The 13,033-nt window shown below is 38.1% G+C and overlaps 1 protein-coding gene across 1 annotated transcript in view; it reads left to right on the top strand.

Annotated features, from left to right (window-relative positions):
* Nucleotides 1-1,767: 1,767 nt before the first annotated feature.
* Nucleotides 1,768-13,033, top strand: part of LOC122811245 (kazal-type serine protease inhibitor domain-containing protein 1-like) — a 210,194-nt gene continuing 198,928 nt past the window's right edge. The window contains exons 1-2 of the mRNA XM_044082957.1: nt 1,768-2,877; nt 7,701-7,861. Coding sequence (XP_043938892.1) covers nt 2,430-2,877; nt 7,701-7,861 — 609 coding nt within the window. The 5' untranslated portion in view covers nt 1,768-2,429. The remainder of the gene's footprint in view (nt 2,878-7,700; nt 7,862-13,033) is intronic.

The raw sequence follows: 13,033 nt of genomic DNA, 5'->3' as shown, positions 1-13,033 counted from the left end.
GTCACTTCTGACTTGAGTAGCATGAAGTTGGCTTTGGAGAAGTTTTTTATGGAGGTTTCCTTACTGGGGGGTGGGGGTGGGATGTGGATGTCAAGGGTGATTTGCTTATGGTCAGACCTGACCAATGAGTGGGTGACCACTGGTGTGGAGCATTTATCTCCCATGTTGGTAATGCCCAGGTCCAGGATATTGGAGCCCCTGGTGGGACAACGGATTAGTTGATCCAGGGCGTTGGAATTTATGAATTCAAAGAACTGTTGGTAACCCTAATTATTACAAGCATGATTGGCTATATCATGGATCTAGGGACCGTTATAGTGTGGGACTTAAATTTGATGAGCAGTTCAACAAATCAAAACAAAATTTTGTTACAATGTTACATACTATATCATCAAGCTCTTCAAATGTCTTACTACCTATTAATACAGCTTCAATTAGGCTAATAGCTATGTACAGGGCATTATTCTGAATGTACTCTAAAGATGATTTAATAATATCAAAATGCATATAATGGACATACACTAGAGATATTTTGAATTTAAAAAGTACTGATAACTTGTGTCTTCACACATGAGGCCTCAGCTCTACCTCCCATAGATTGTTGAGGAGAGACCTAGTTAATGTTTATAAGACTTCTTGAAGCTGATATGTGTGTCATATCATGGTCATTTCCTTAACACTTGCATCAATATTTTGTTTGCTTCTTATTGACAGTGCTTGAAAAAAGATAAATCCGTAGCATTTTACGTTAGAGCTACTAAACTCTGGAATCAACTACCAGCTGCAGCTAGATCTGCTATATCAGTCTCAGCATTTAAAACAAGTTTAAATGAATACTTTTGGTCCTTTAACTAAAGTGTAATCAGTTCAAATCTTAAAGAACCTTTAATAACCATTTTGGACAATGAGTCTATCAATGAACACTGAACATGAAATTGTCCCCTGAGACTAAGCCTTTAGCCCATTCATTTTGTCTTCTGTCCGAGTCAGCAACATTCATGCCACTAGAAATTCTCAGTTCATGAACCAGACTTCCTGCTTCCCTTCAAATGGCAGGCAGAAATCCTACCGATGTTACTTTATGGTAAACAACATTCACTTGTTATTTTTCACTCTCCCATACAACTGACAACTAGACCTCACACAGCAGATAGCCCTCCTTCCAGCCTAACATTTACAGTAAACATTCAATTGCCAGCTTCCCCTCTCTTCTTCATCAAGTCACCAACCTGACATGGCTGCCATCCAACATACCAGCCTTACTTATTCATGTTAGCAATCACTTGCCATTTTCCCACTGCCTATTTTTACTTTCTGAAAAGTTAATCCACAACAGTTTAACATACTTGCTGCTGAATGTGCACAGTGGACATTTTTATACATTTGTTTGGGTATTTACTGTCATTCAGTTTCAGCATTGCAGATAAACTACCATGTACAGTGATTAATCTGCACTTTCGTCCCACTCGGCTGAACTTGGAAACAGTTATTTTATACATCAGAATACCATGGTTTACAAAGGAGCCTTTCCCTAAAGCAACATGTGGCATGCCTCTGGATATGGGTTAAGAAGCCTATGCTATTATTTTCTTAGCCTAGCAGGAGGTATTTTAAAATAAACTGATGGTAGTAATGTAGCTTGCATGTGACCTATATAGCTTGTCTGTAAACTGGGCTGTTATCAATTACCTGCTGTGTTATTCCCATGAGGAGATCTCTGCTTTCTCTCTACACACACACACACACACACACACACACACACACACACACACACACATCAGACTGAAGGAGTACATTCCTGAAGGAAACCAGCTGAACACCGGGATGCCCAGTTCAGAACACTGAAATTAAAGCATCCTGTTCTTAAATCTGAAGTGTAATTCATTTCCTAGAATAGTTCCCTGACAGAAGATATACTAGCTGTGTGTGATACAGATTCCAGTTGGCTTCATTTTGCACATGATATTGGCTTTGAAACACTCACTTCAAAAACTCAAGAAGCTTCTGCAGATGTGGAAGAAACTGTTTTGTCAGTTTTAGCCTGGGCACTAAGCAGCAAAAGCTTATTAAAAAGAAAACAATGAAGGAAACCTAGGCAAAAGAGGAATGGGAAAAAATAAAGGTGCATGCAATAAGGAAGTTCCGAAATACTGAAAAGAGGTATTACTATATGCTAAAATAATCAATCTCAAGTCATAAAATATGACAGCAAACAGTGTCTGAATGCAAGCTGCTGCCCTATAAAGAAGAATTCGGTTTATGGAATGAACTGTAAAAGTTATCTGATAAACCAAGTTTATTTCTTTGAAGTGATATAGGCAGACCTTCAGTTCCTCTGCACTTGCTTTACTCCTCTGAGATCTACGTGTCTGAAGTTTCCTTCTGTCTAAGGTTGAATTGTGACCAGAAACCTTCCCCTGACCCTGACAATGGCCACTCTACTAACAGTGCTTGTTTTGCTGTCTCTGCAAATCAAAATCTTTTGTATACCTTTCACTGACCAGGACAGTAATGGTTTGGGAAGCAGTTGCCAATGTGATCCAGTGCTATGTCCACAGCTGCAAGGTTGCCTGGCAGGAGTAGTACTGGACCAATGCAGCTGCTGCCATGAGTGTGCGAATATAGAGGGTCAGTCCTGTGACCTGGATAAAAAGAGTTACTTCTATGGACACTGTGGCGATAACCTAGAATGCAAAGTAGACATGAAAGACCTCAGTCATGGTGAGATTCCTGAACCACGGTGTGTATGCCAGTTCCAACATCCAGTCTGTGGAACAGATAGACAAACTTATCTGAACATATGCAAGTTTAATGAGGCATTACATGGAAACAGTACTGTGAACCTTGCTATTGCCCACCGTGGACCTTGTCAGTCAGGTAGGAAAAACTATTCCAAAGTACATTATCTGTACCTAAGCAACAATGGTTTGGGCTGGGGGACCCTTGAAATTTCTATGTCATAAAAAAACTGTGTGGGGGAATTTCTGTAGATAATAATTTCAACAAAATAATATTATTCTTTACAGCATGTACATCATCCATCTAAATGCTAGGTGATAAAAAGTTAATTGTGGTCTTGGAAATGATTTTCCAGCTGTAAATCTTAACAGCCTAGACCCTAGAGTATGAGAACTGATGCAGTAATCAGTAAAGTGAAGGAAAGACACAAAAATTAAAGCAGCTAATTTAATGTGAAGAATAAGAAAAGTGCCAGAGTTTTAGAATTGATAGGCTTTATTATACTATACTGGCAGAACGGTATAGTGGCTAAAGTGATAAGCTGTAAATCTATATGCACTTTCAGCAGCCTCCATGTTCACATTCTGTGGCTCTAATCATGTGACTTAAGCACCTGGTATTCCTGCGTCACATTTTAAACAGGTACCAAGAACAAAATACATATTTCATACAAATGCATTCTCGCTAGGCATCTTTTCATTCACAGTTCCAGTATTAACTGTTTCTGTGAGCTGCCTTGTGCCCTAAAGTGTTCACTGCCCCCATGCCACAGCCATGTATATTCTACAAAATGAAAAGAGTTAAGTATATTTTAATTTTAGTGCTTATGAAGCAAGTGCAAATGCCATTTTTGTAAATTTTAGTTATATTATTTCAGGCACGTAACAGATAACAGCTATAAACAGCTCTACAAGGCATCTGGTGCTGGACTGATATTCCTGTCAAGACAGGCCACACTCAAGTACTTAAAGCCCACCCGCACTAATACCTAGGGCCAACCTACAGACCACAGAATAGCGGTGCTGTGGAAGTCCTGTTAAGAAGGAAGAGGACAACCTCTCTGAGGCACTGTGGCTTGCTCTACCGTAAATGACAGATGGGTGAGATCCTACCTCTGAAGCTAGCCATCTGCTAGAAGATGTGCTATACCTAGTCAGACATTACCATCACCAGGTAACTACTATTACAAACTGGCAAAAACATACCTCAGCTCTGAGTTGTAATAAACTTCTTCCTGTGTCCATGGTACAGAGTTCGATTCCTTCCATCTTCATTTGCCTAATGTGTGACTGAGCAAGTCACTTAACCAGACTGATCCTGGGTTAACCTTGAAAAGACAGTTTATGCACTGGGCTTACCTGGCAAATAGAAAAGAATACAAAAAAGTATCCCAATGTAACTGAAACGTCACTTGTTTATGCATTAAATTTCTGAATATAAGACTACCGACTGATAATACATTTCATACCCACAAGACTGGCAACTGGGTACAGCTAAACATTAAAAAAGTAAAGGACACCTCTTTCTTGTGGGTAACACCCCCCCCCCCCCACACACACACACACACACACTTATTGTACCTCAAAGGCAGTTGCATGTCATGTTAGACATTTTATTTTCACTGGAAGATGCTGTGTGAGAAATTTTAGTTTACAGGATCATATCAAAACACTGTCACTCAGGCAAACACTGCTGAAGTGCATGTTAGCAAACCAGAATTCAAATGACAGAAATACTACTGCTCTCTTTCCAAGAATGGTTATGTGGTTGGCTGTTTCCTCAGGTGTGGCATATTATTAGCAACCTTTGCTATTTTGTTATAACATTGATCGAGCAGTACTGTTTGCAGTAGGGCAGGTTATAGGTGTTTTACATATTAAGTGATGGGATGATCGAATTTCAGATCATCATCTATGGTTAAATCCTAGAAGCTTTATAGAAGTCATTTCTGGTATTGTTAATGGATGTTAGAATGAAATTTGATTTTTTCAAGAGAGTTGTTTAAGGATGAATAGTATGAGTTGCCGAGTTTCAAATTTTTGGATTTAGGAATAGTTGTACTTCAGTCAGCCAGGATTCTATAGATGTAAAATAAAAGATTGCTTTTTTTGTAGGTTGTGCATATTTTTGGATTACAGTAGCTTGTTTAGAGGGTAAGTTAAGGTCATTTATAAATATATTGAAGAGAAAGGGGCCAAGAATAGATCCTTGAGGGACTGCTACTGATGGCAGACAGGAGGAATTATCACTTGTTATATGACACCCTACTGTCTACTGGACAAGTAGTTATCAAATCAGGCAAGAGATGTGGGGTAAAGTCCTATGGTCTACATTTTCAGGATTAATTTTTGGTGTGAGACTGTGATGAAGGCTTTGGAGAGATCCAGAAATACTGCCAACACTAAGTTATTGCATATCTGCTTTCATTTATGGCTGTTGATAAGCTGAGGTCAGTGACTGTGGTACTGTGGTTGGGAGGTAAGTTGTGTTGGTGTGAATAGGTTGTTTTGAGGGATAAAACTGAGCAGTTGTGACTGGATGCATTTTACAGGATTTTTGATATTGGGGATAGTGCAGCTATTGGTTCTATAGCTGGTAAAGTCTGTAGAGTTGCTGCCTTTGTGTAGCGGTAAGTAACAATTTTTTTTCAGGTTTCAGGGACATACTTTTCCATCAGAGATCAGTTTATTACAATGGAAACTGGATATGTCAATGCATGAGCTGCTATTTTAAGTATTCTTCTGAGAGCTTGTCAGGCATTATGGAAGTAGGCTTTATTTTTGTAGTAGTTTTTGATAGTTGTAAAGAGAGGAAACCAAGGATGGCTGATGGACTGGGGGATGGTGCTATAGTAGATGAGGAAGTGAGTTTATAAAGGGAGGTTACTGAGGGGGACCTAAGTGGGTTGAGGAGTTGGGTGAGCAACAGTAGGATAGGAGGGAGATTACCAATTCAATTTAATGGGCATTAAATTGGGCTGCAATGGATTTGATGGATGCATACACTGTTGGTATTCGTTGCTTAGCAAGACCAGGATTTAGTAGATTATTTACTGATGACCAGAAGAGCTTTGGATTATTATGACTTGTGATCTGCAGTTTTGAGTAATAGGGATTTTTTGTATGATCTAGTTTGTTGCTTGGCATAGTTTCTCATTTGCTTATATTTTTGTAAGTTTAACTCAAATTTGTTTTTATATGATGTTTTCCAGGCTTTGTCTCTCTGTACCATGAGTTAGTTGCTTATTTTTGCTACTTAGTGCTGGGGCTGAGTTTGTTTTAACCCTTTTTTCTCTTAGAGGGGTATGAGAACTCAGCATACTTAGAAAAGTAGAGTTAAAAAATGCAACAGTGCCAACTAGCAGTAGTGACAGTAATTTATGCCAATGTATTGGTTTTATGTCTGTCTTCTTGGAAAGAGATTAGGTTGTGGATATAAATGTAGTGCCACTGTTTTTGAACAGATGTTCATTCTCTCATTACACAGGTGAGGAGCGAAGCAGCCTGGGGTGGTGTCAGAGGAGATAATGTTATTTACAGAGGTTAGTGACAATATAATCAATGATGGACTTTTCCTCACTATGTTTTATGTCTTGTTGCAGTGGGGATTAGCTGGCTGTTTCCATAAAAGTCTATATCAGCATTGGAAGTGTCTGTTGTTTGCTAGTCAATATTTATATCTCCTCCTGATAAGATAGCTTCTTGAGGAATGCTTGATGAGGCCCAGGAGAGAAATGAGGCCCAGGAGAGAAAATCCTCAGCTGTGTAATGTTGTTTACAGGGGGTATTCAGATTACTATTACACAGATGGTTTTGTATTTATTAAGTTTTAGTTGGAAGTGAGTTTCCGCATTTTTGTTGCTGGTGGCTTTAGGGGATACAGGCAGAGGTTGAGAGAGTTTTTTGTAGAAAATGGCAACTCCCTTAGCTTTGTTTATGGATCCTGTCTTGCTTGGGCAGGTTGTATCCAGTGGGCAGAATTTCCTTGCTTTTTTTTTTTTTAAACAAGAAACATCTTTATTAAATTATCACTTGTGACATAGAAAAAAAATACATTAATATAAATGAAAACAAACCATACTGAGACAATCTCAGTTGCAAGCATTTACTTCACAAACCATACTGACATAATCCCACTTGCAGGCATTATACATACAATACAATCACACTACAGTGGGGAAAAGGGCATAGTAGTGGTGGCATGCAGACTACTGTAAGGTATGTGAAAGGTATATGCCCTTTTCCCCACTGTAGTGCAATCCTGGAGTTAGTATATATAGTTGTGGGGGGCACAGCCTCCCACCTAGTCTCATTTTATATGGTCCAGTTTACAATTTAGTATGTTGAAATTCAGTATTATGCGTTTCAGTCAAGTGACTTTTCAGTCTTTTGAAATTTCAGTCTTACAGTTTCAGTCAAGTGTGTTTCAGTCAAATGAGGTTTCTATCATATGATAGGGATCTCTCTCTCTCTCTCTCTCTATATATATATATATATATATATATATACACACACATACACATATATATATATATATATATATACACATATACATATATATATGTATGTGTGTGTGTGTGTGTATATATATATATATATATATATATATATATATATAGATAGATACATGTATATAGATATAGGTTTAGATATATAACAGAGAGAGAAAGATATAGATATATACACACACACACACACACAGTGTATGTCATAAGTTATGCATGTTTTAATTTCATAAGTGAAAACAATCTATTTATTTTGCTTTACATTCAATTATAGTCATCTTATATTGTATTATAACACCATTACGGTCTTACTTTGCTGTGCAAATAATAAATCATGAGCGTTTAAGATGTATGTTTGATGAGTTCATTCTATGGCTGAATCAAGTAATACATGCTAAGAAAACAGCCCTAAACTATGCCAAATAAAATGTTTATTTCTTATTTAATACGTTTACAGGTCCCCAAATAAAAGCGGCTCCTCAAGATCAGATTAGCAGAAAGGGAGATGATGTAATTTTTCGTTGTGAAGTTTTTGCTTATCCCATGGCTCTCATACAATGGAAAAGGGAAAATAGCAGCCTTCTTCTCCCTGGAGATGACGCCCATATTTCAGTTCAGGTAAGTTCAAAACATGATTACTAGACCAGACTACAAGCTTTGGAGTCTATTTGTACCACAGCAAATACCAGCCATACATGCAGAGTGACATTAGTGTACATTTGTCTTGCTCTGCTCTACCATGGAAAGGTCACTGTCACATCTAACAGTATCAATATCAGTCTTCCAAATCATCACTGACCAAAACTACCCGCAGTGCTCTTAAGCTTGATCTGAGCATATAGATATTGCTGACTAACTGCTCAGCCAGAAGCTCACTTCTAAATTTCAGTATCTAAATATTTGTAAAAGAAATGATGAATACTTTTTTCTCTCTGCCTCTGATAAAACTTTCAGGTCCTGTACCTTATTACTGTCACGTAATGACTGCAGACACTGATGACACATGCGTCATTTATTAATTTTCCGTGCAATATTACTGCTGATAACTATTCTCTAATGAAAGGTGTTGTTATAGCCACAGAAGTATCACAAATAGGATGCATTTCTATACATTTCATAAATGATGTATCTACTTTTAGATTGTGAAAAAGTATTGCAGAAAAAGAGTGAGCGACTGTAGGTTCATAGGTGTGTATTAGGCTAACAACCACTAGGGCCTTTCTAAGCCTAGCTATGCATCCCAAATCTGGTTTTGTTGAGGCTGTTTATTCAGTTTGTTGCCAAAATTGGATGAGGAGAAAGAAAACCCCTTAGACAATTTGGGAAAAGGATGGCTGAAAAACGTTAACAGATTCTCTGGATCACCTTCCCCTTTTATCACACTTTTTGATCATCTGTGTGGCAACTGGGCTAACTACTGAATCTCTACCGAAGGAAGGCTTTAAAACCTCTTTTTTTTTTTACTTCATCTGGGAGGTTCTGAGAATGCAGCCAAGCAAACCTACTTAAAAAGGTACCAGTGGCCATATCCCTGGATGAAGTAACAACAGAGTCACACACTGCAAATAATTTGTAGTGACCTATGCAAGAGAAAAACGCTAAGTTATTTAAAGTAGATTTTTCTCCACAAGAACAAACTGTAGATAAAATATTCTTCAGACTTTCGCAATTTATCAGAAAAGAAATTTAACATATGCACCTGACAATTTAAAATTTTGAAAATCAAAGTTGTAGAAGAATACACCTTTTCCCATACCTAATAATAATTTTCCCATCCTTATCAGAAACACTAGGATTGGAATTAACTAAGAGGTTAGCAGCAGTGGAATCAACTAAGGCTATAATTGCTGGGCCAGGTTTGGGATTGGTCTATAAACATTAAAAAAAAAAAGAGGAAGTAGTATATTGTAACAGAAATAAAAGAACTGAGAATTGGAGGTGGGATCTTTAGAAAAGGGTAAGAACAAACTGCAAAAAAAAATTTATGGGAACAATACATGTAGATGGAGAATAATGTTTTGGAGCAGGAGTGAAGTTTAAAGGAAGGCAGGAATTGAGCAATTTGTATTATGTCTCATTGACAATAATTGCATGAAATAGTATATGGGATGTATAATGTTTGCAACTGTAAACACGTTAATGTGGTTTGTTTTCATTTATGTAAATGTATGTTCGCCTATGTTTTAAGTGTTTATTCAATAAAATTGTTAAAAAGGAAATATTGGGTGCAAATAACAATGCTGAATGAGACATATTTGAATAGGACTGAATGTGAATTTGACAAAGGATTTCAGAATGGACATTCAGTAGAATATGAGGGACAAAAAAGGGAAGTAATAATACCGACTGTTAGAGGGGCTCCAGTAATGAGAGAACAGGAAGAAAAGTCAAGCAGATTTGTGCCAGGAAGGAGATACTCGCAGGAGGAGAGGATTATGCTGACATAAAAAATAAGTTATTTACATAACATAATGTTCCGTCTTTGTTGTCCATTTTCATTCATCCTCAACTAATGAATCCAGATCCAATCCTCGGATCTGACTCGGCCGTTACAGTACCTCGTGGCCTCTAACAAACTCTCAAGTTCCTTCCCTACCATAATGCACCAACCCTAACATCCCTCAGATCTTGTTTGCAGCGAGATAGGAAGACCACTAAGGAATAACTTAATGAAGTTCAATACAAAGGACAAGAATCTCATTCCTCCAGAAAGCAGTTATAAAAAAAAGGAGGGGGGATGCCATATCTGAAGGTCATATAAAGGACAGTAGTGTCATTGACGCTTCTCGCTCCTCTAGAAGTCAGGCATTAGAAAAAGATTGTGTTTGGTTGGTGGGGAGTTGAGGATAAATGAAAATGGACACCACAGATGGAAAGTTATCTTAAGTACATAACTTCTTTATCTGATGTTGTTCATTTTCATTCATCCTCAACTAATGGGTTAGAATCGTCAGCTATCTGAACCCTTGGGTGGACTGCAAGGAATGATCCTGGATACAACTGAGCTAAAGTCTGCACTTCTTCCGGACATCAGATCTACTTGTAGTGAATGATAAAGGCATGTGGATATGACCAAATTGTATTCGTATATGTCATTCATAAAGATACTGGACAGGAAAAAATGTGAAGTTGCCACAGATCTGTTTTAATGAACCTTTAATGGTTTTGGAAAAGGAAAGATACACTTTGAGAGATTGCATTTCATTTATCTATAATAAAGATCAAGTAGTAAACACATGTATTCTCCATTGTTTATAAATTATTGCACTATCTTAGGCCGGAAAGAAGGTTTGTACCGGACGTGACCCTTTCCTTCTTAAAAATAAATATGGAAGGATCTAAGAAAAATATATATATTTTTTGTTAAGTCACATTTGGATGGAGGTTCAAGGGGGAAATGTATCAAGGTTTGCAGTAACAAATTTAAATCCAGTGGTGTAATGGGTTCTGAATAGGGGAATTCTCAGCAAATGGTTATCTTCTAAAAAATAATTTTCACAGTTTGTGGGTGCCAAGGAAGAATTTGAGATCCTACTTAAAAATAGAAATTGCTGTAAGTTGAGCTTTAGAAGTGATGAACTAGCACCTTCATAAAAAACTCACCAAAAATCCAAAAACAGAATGAGTTGGAGCTAAGAAAGGTTCCATCTGATTCTAATCTACCCCATAAAAAAGACTTATCTATTTATTTCTTTAGAGTTTCCTAGTGAAAGATTAATGGGAAGATAATGGTATAGAAAGAACGTGGGAACTGGAGAAACCACACTGTTAGTTAGAGATTCGAAATATCCAGGTGGATAGATAGAAGGTCCAGATCTGGATTAAGAACCCAAGGTTGTTATTGTGGATGAAGGCCAAAGGATGGGGAACTATATTAGTGATGGCCAGTAAGGTGTACTGTGTAATGAGCATGGCGTGCACATTGACCAAAAAGGGAAACAGTTTAACAAGGCCAGTACGATACAACCAGGATCACTGTGTTCTTTCACTGAGCTTTTCACTAAAGGAACTTGGGAATTAGGGAAGTTGTATGAAAACATCCAGAAGACTTGGAGTTGGGGAGTGTAATCGTGGAGTACTGAGTCTCTCAGTGATTCCCCTGGTGGAAGGGAGATCATTGTCAAGTAGTTATTGCTCTTGTCATTGAGGTGGGATGCAAGCAGGATCGCCAAGCCAGCCCTATACACTGAAAAATCATTTCGATCACACTGTTGTAGAGAGACCACCTGTCAAGTAGTAAAAAAAAATCTGCTCAGTTTGTCTGTTATCCTCCATTGTTTTTCTAGTAGCAAAACATTTTCCTGCGATGCCATTCATTATCACCCATTCACACAGGGTTCTTGACATAGAGGGTAAGTCGGGTTCCCTCTAATTTGTACAAAAGTACAAAACTACTGACATGCCAACTTTTTAGACAGTCTCAGAATGCTTGTAATGCCAAGAGCATCGGTCTCATTACCAAGACAGTGATGTGCTAATTGACTTCTTTAGGGACATGTGTGTTGTATTTCCCCATAAAATGATCTCCCCACCTAACATGGGAAGCGTTTTTGAGCACTATGGTGCTGGCTCGAGAAAGATGACAGGACAACCTAGTAAAACTAACTGTAAATTGCTTACTCCAGGAATGGAACTGTTTTCATACTTGGGATATTTTTATTACTCTGAAAAAGGCTGCGAAGGTATTGATCACTGAGATGCTAGCATCCATTGAAGAATTTTTTTTTTGCAGAATCTTACTAAAGAAGTTGCCATCATTGCCAATAACAATGATCTCAATGTTTGTAACAGATTGTCTGGATATGGAAAGAACCTAGACAACTTTTATTCTTAGGTAAACTGTTAACATTGCCATATTTTTGGTCAGCCTACTGGGACTGTGGATAGTTCAAGAGGGAGCACTCTGAACTGATAAAAATTGGCTTCCAGCCAGAAGTGGAAGTCCCCCCTGGATCATCCGCCCATGTCTATGTGACAACACATATCCTGAAGAAACATCATTTACACCCAATACTCCTTGTTTGGAAGGAACAAGACTAAGTGAATCAAAAACATATGGAAAACAGTATGATGACATGACTTGTCCAAAACACACCAAGGTCCAACATTAGTCTCTAGTCCCGTGTACTCTCAGGAGCCCAAGTTCCTGATGAGACCTTTAGGATGAATTCCTTTCCTAGCAGCGTTTACTCTTTTCAGTGCTACTTCTCCTATTTGACCTGGTAGAACATCTAAGAGTTTTCCTAAAGATGGAAGAGGTAGGAAATATACGATAATAATTCTCCGAACTTAACAGTCTTTTCAAATATTTAGCCAGGCTCTCATGTACAAGGATAAGTGACCACTAAATTGTCTTAGAGTTAGGCAATCGGGCCTCTTGTCAAAAGGATTGAAAAGGTCTGCTGGGAAGAAAATACTTAGACCCCTGGTTAGTGGGCTAGGGCGTCGTCTACCATTATCATTTCCTTCTCTCTCAGGGAAAACTACCTCTACAGGTGTCCCAGAAAAAATAACTTATGATTTCCTGAATCATGCACATTCACTAAGGGAGAGAATGTTGTTATAACCTCTCTCATTATGAATGTGTGCCTTATTTTGTGAAGGTAACCAGAAAGACTCCTAAAGGCGATCCTTGACACGAACAGTTAAAGGGCGCAAAGAAACACATACATAAACATGTATCCAGGCATGCCTCCTGGTGGAGATGAAAACACAGCCCTTGAGACACCTTCTGGAGTGTGTGAGACAAGCCTTGTAGTCAAAGTTGACATAACTTGAAGGGTAGCCAGA

This window comes from Protopterus annectens, chromosome 9.part0, assembly GCF_019279795.1.
Source record: "Protopterus annectens isolate FY-2018-M chromosome 9.part0, PAN1.0, whole genome shotgun sequence".
Lineage (NCBI taxonomy): Eukaryota > Metazoa > Chordata > Ceratodontiformes > Protopteridae > Protopterus > Protopterus annectens.
Note: the sequence above shows the minus strand (reverse complement) of the source record. Positions and strands in the feature narration are given on the sequence as shown.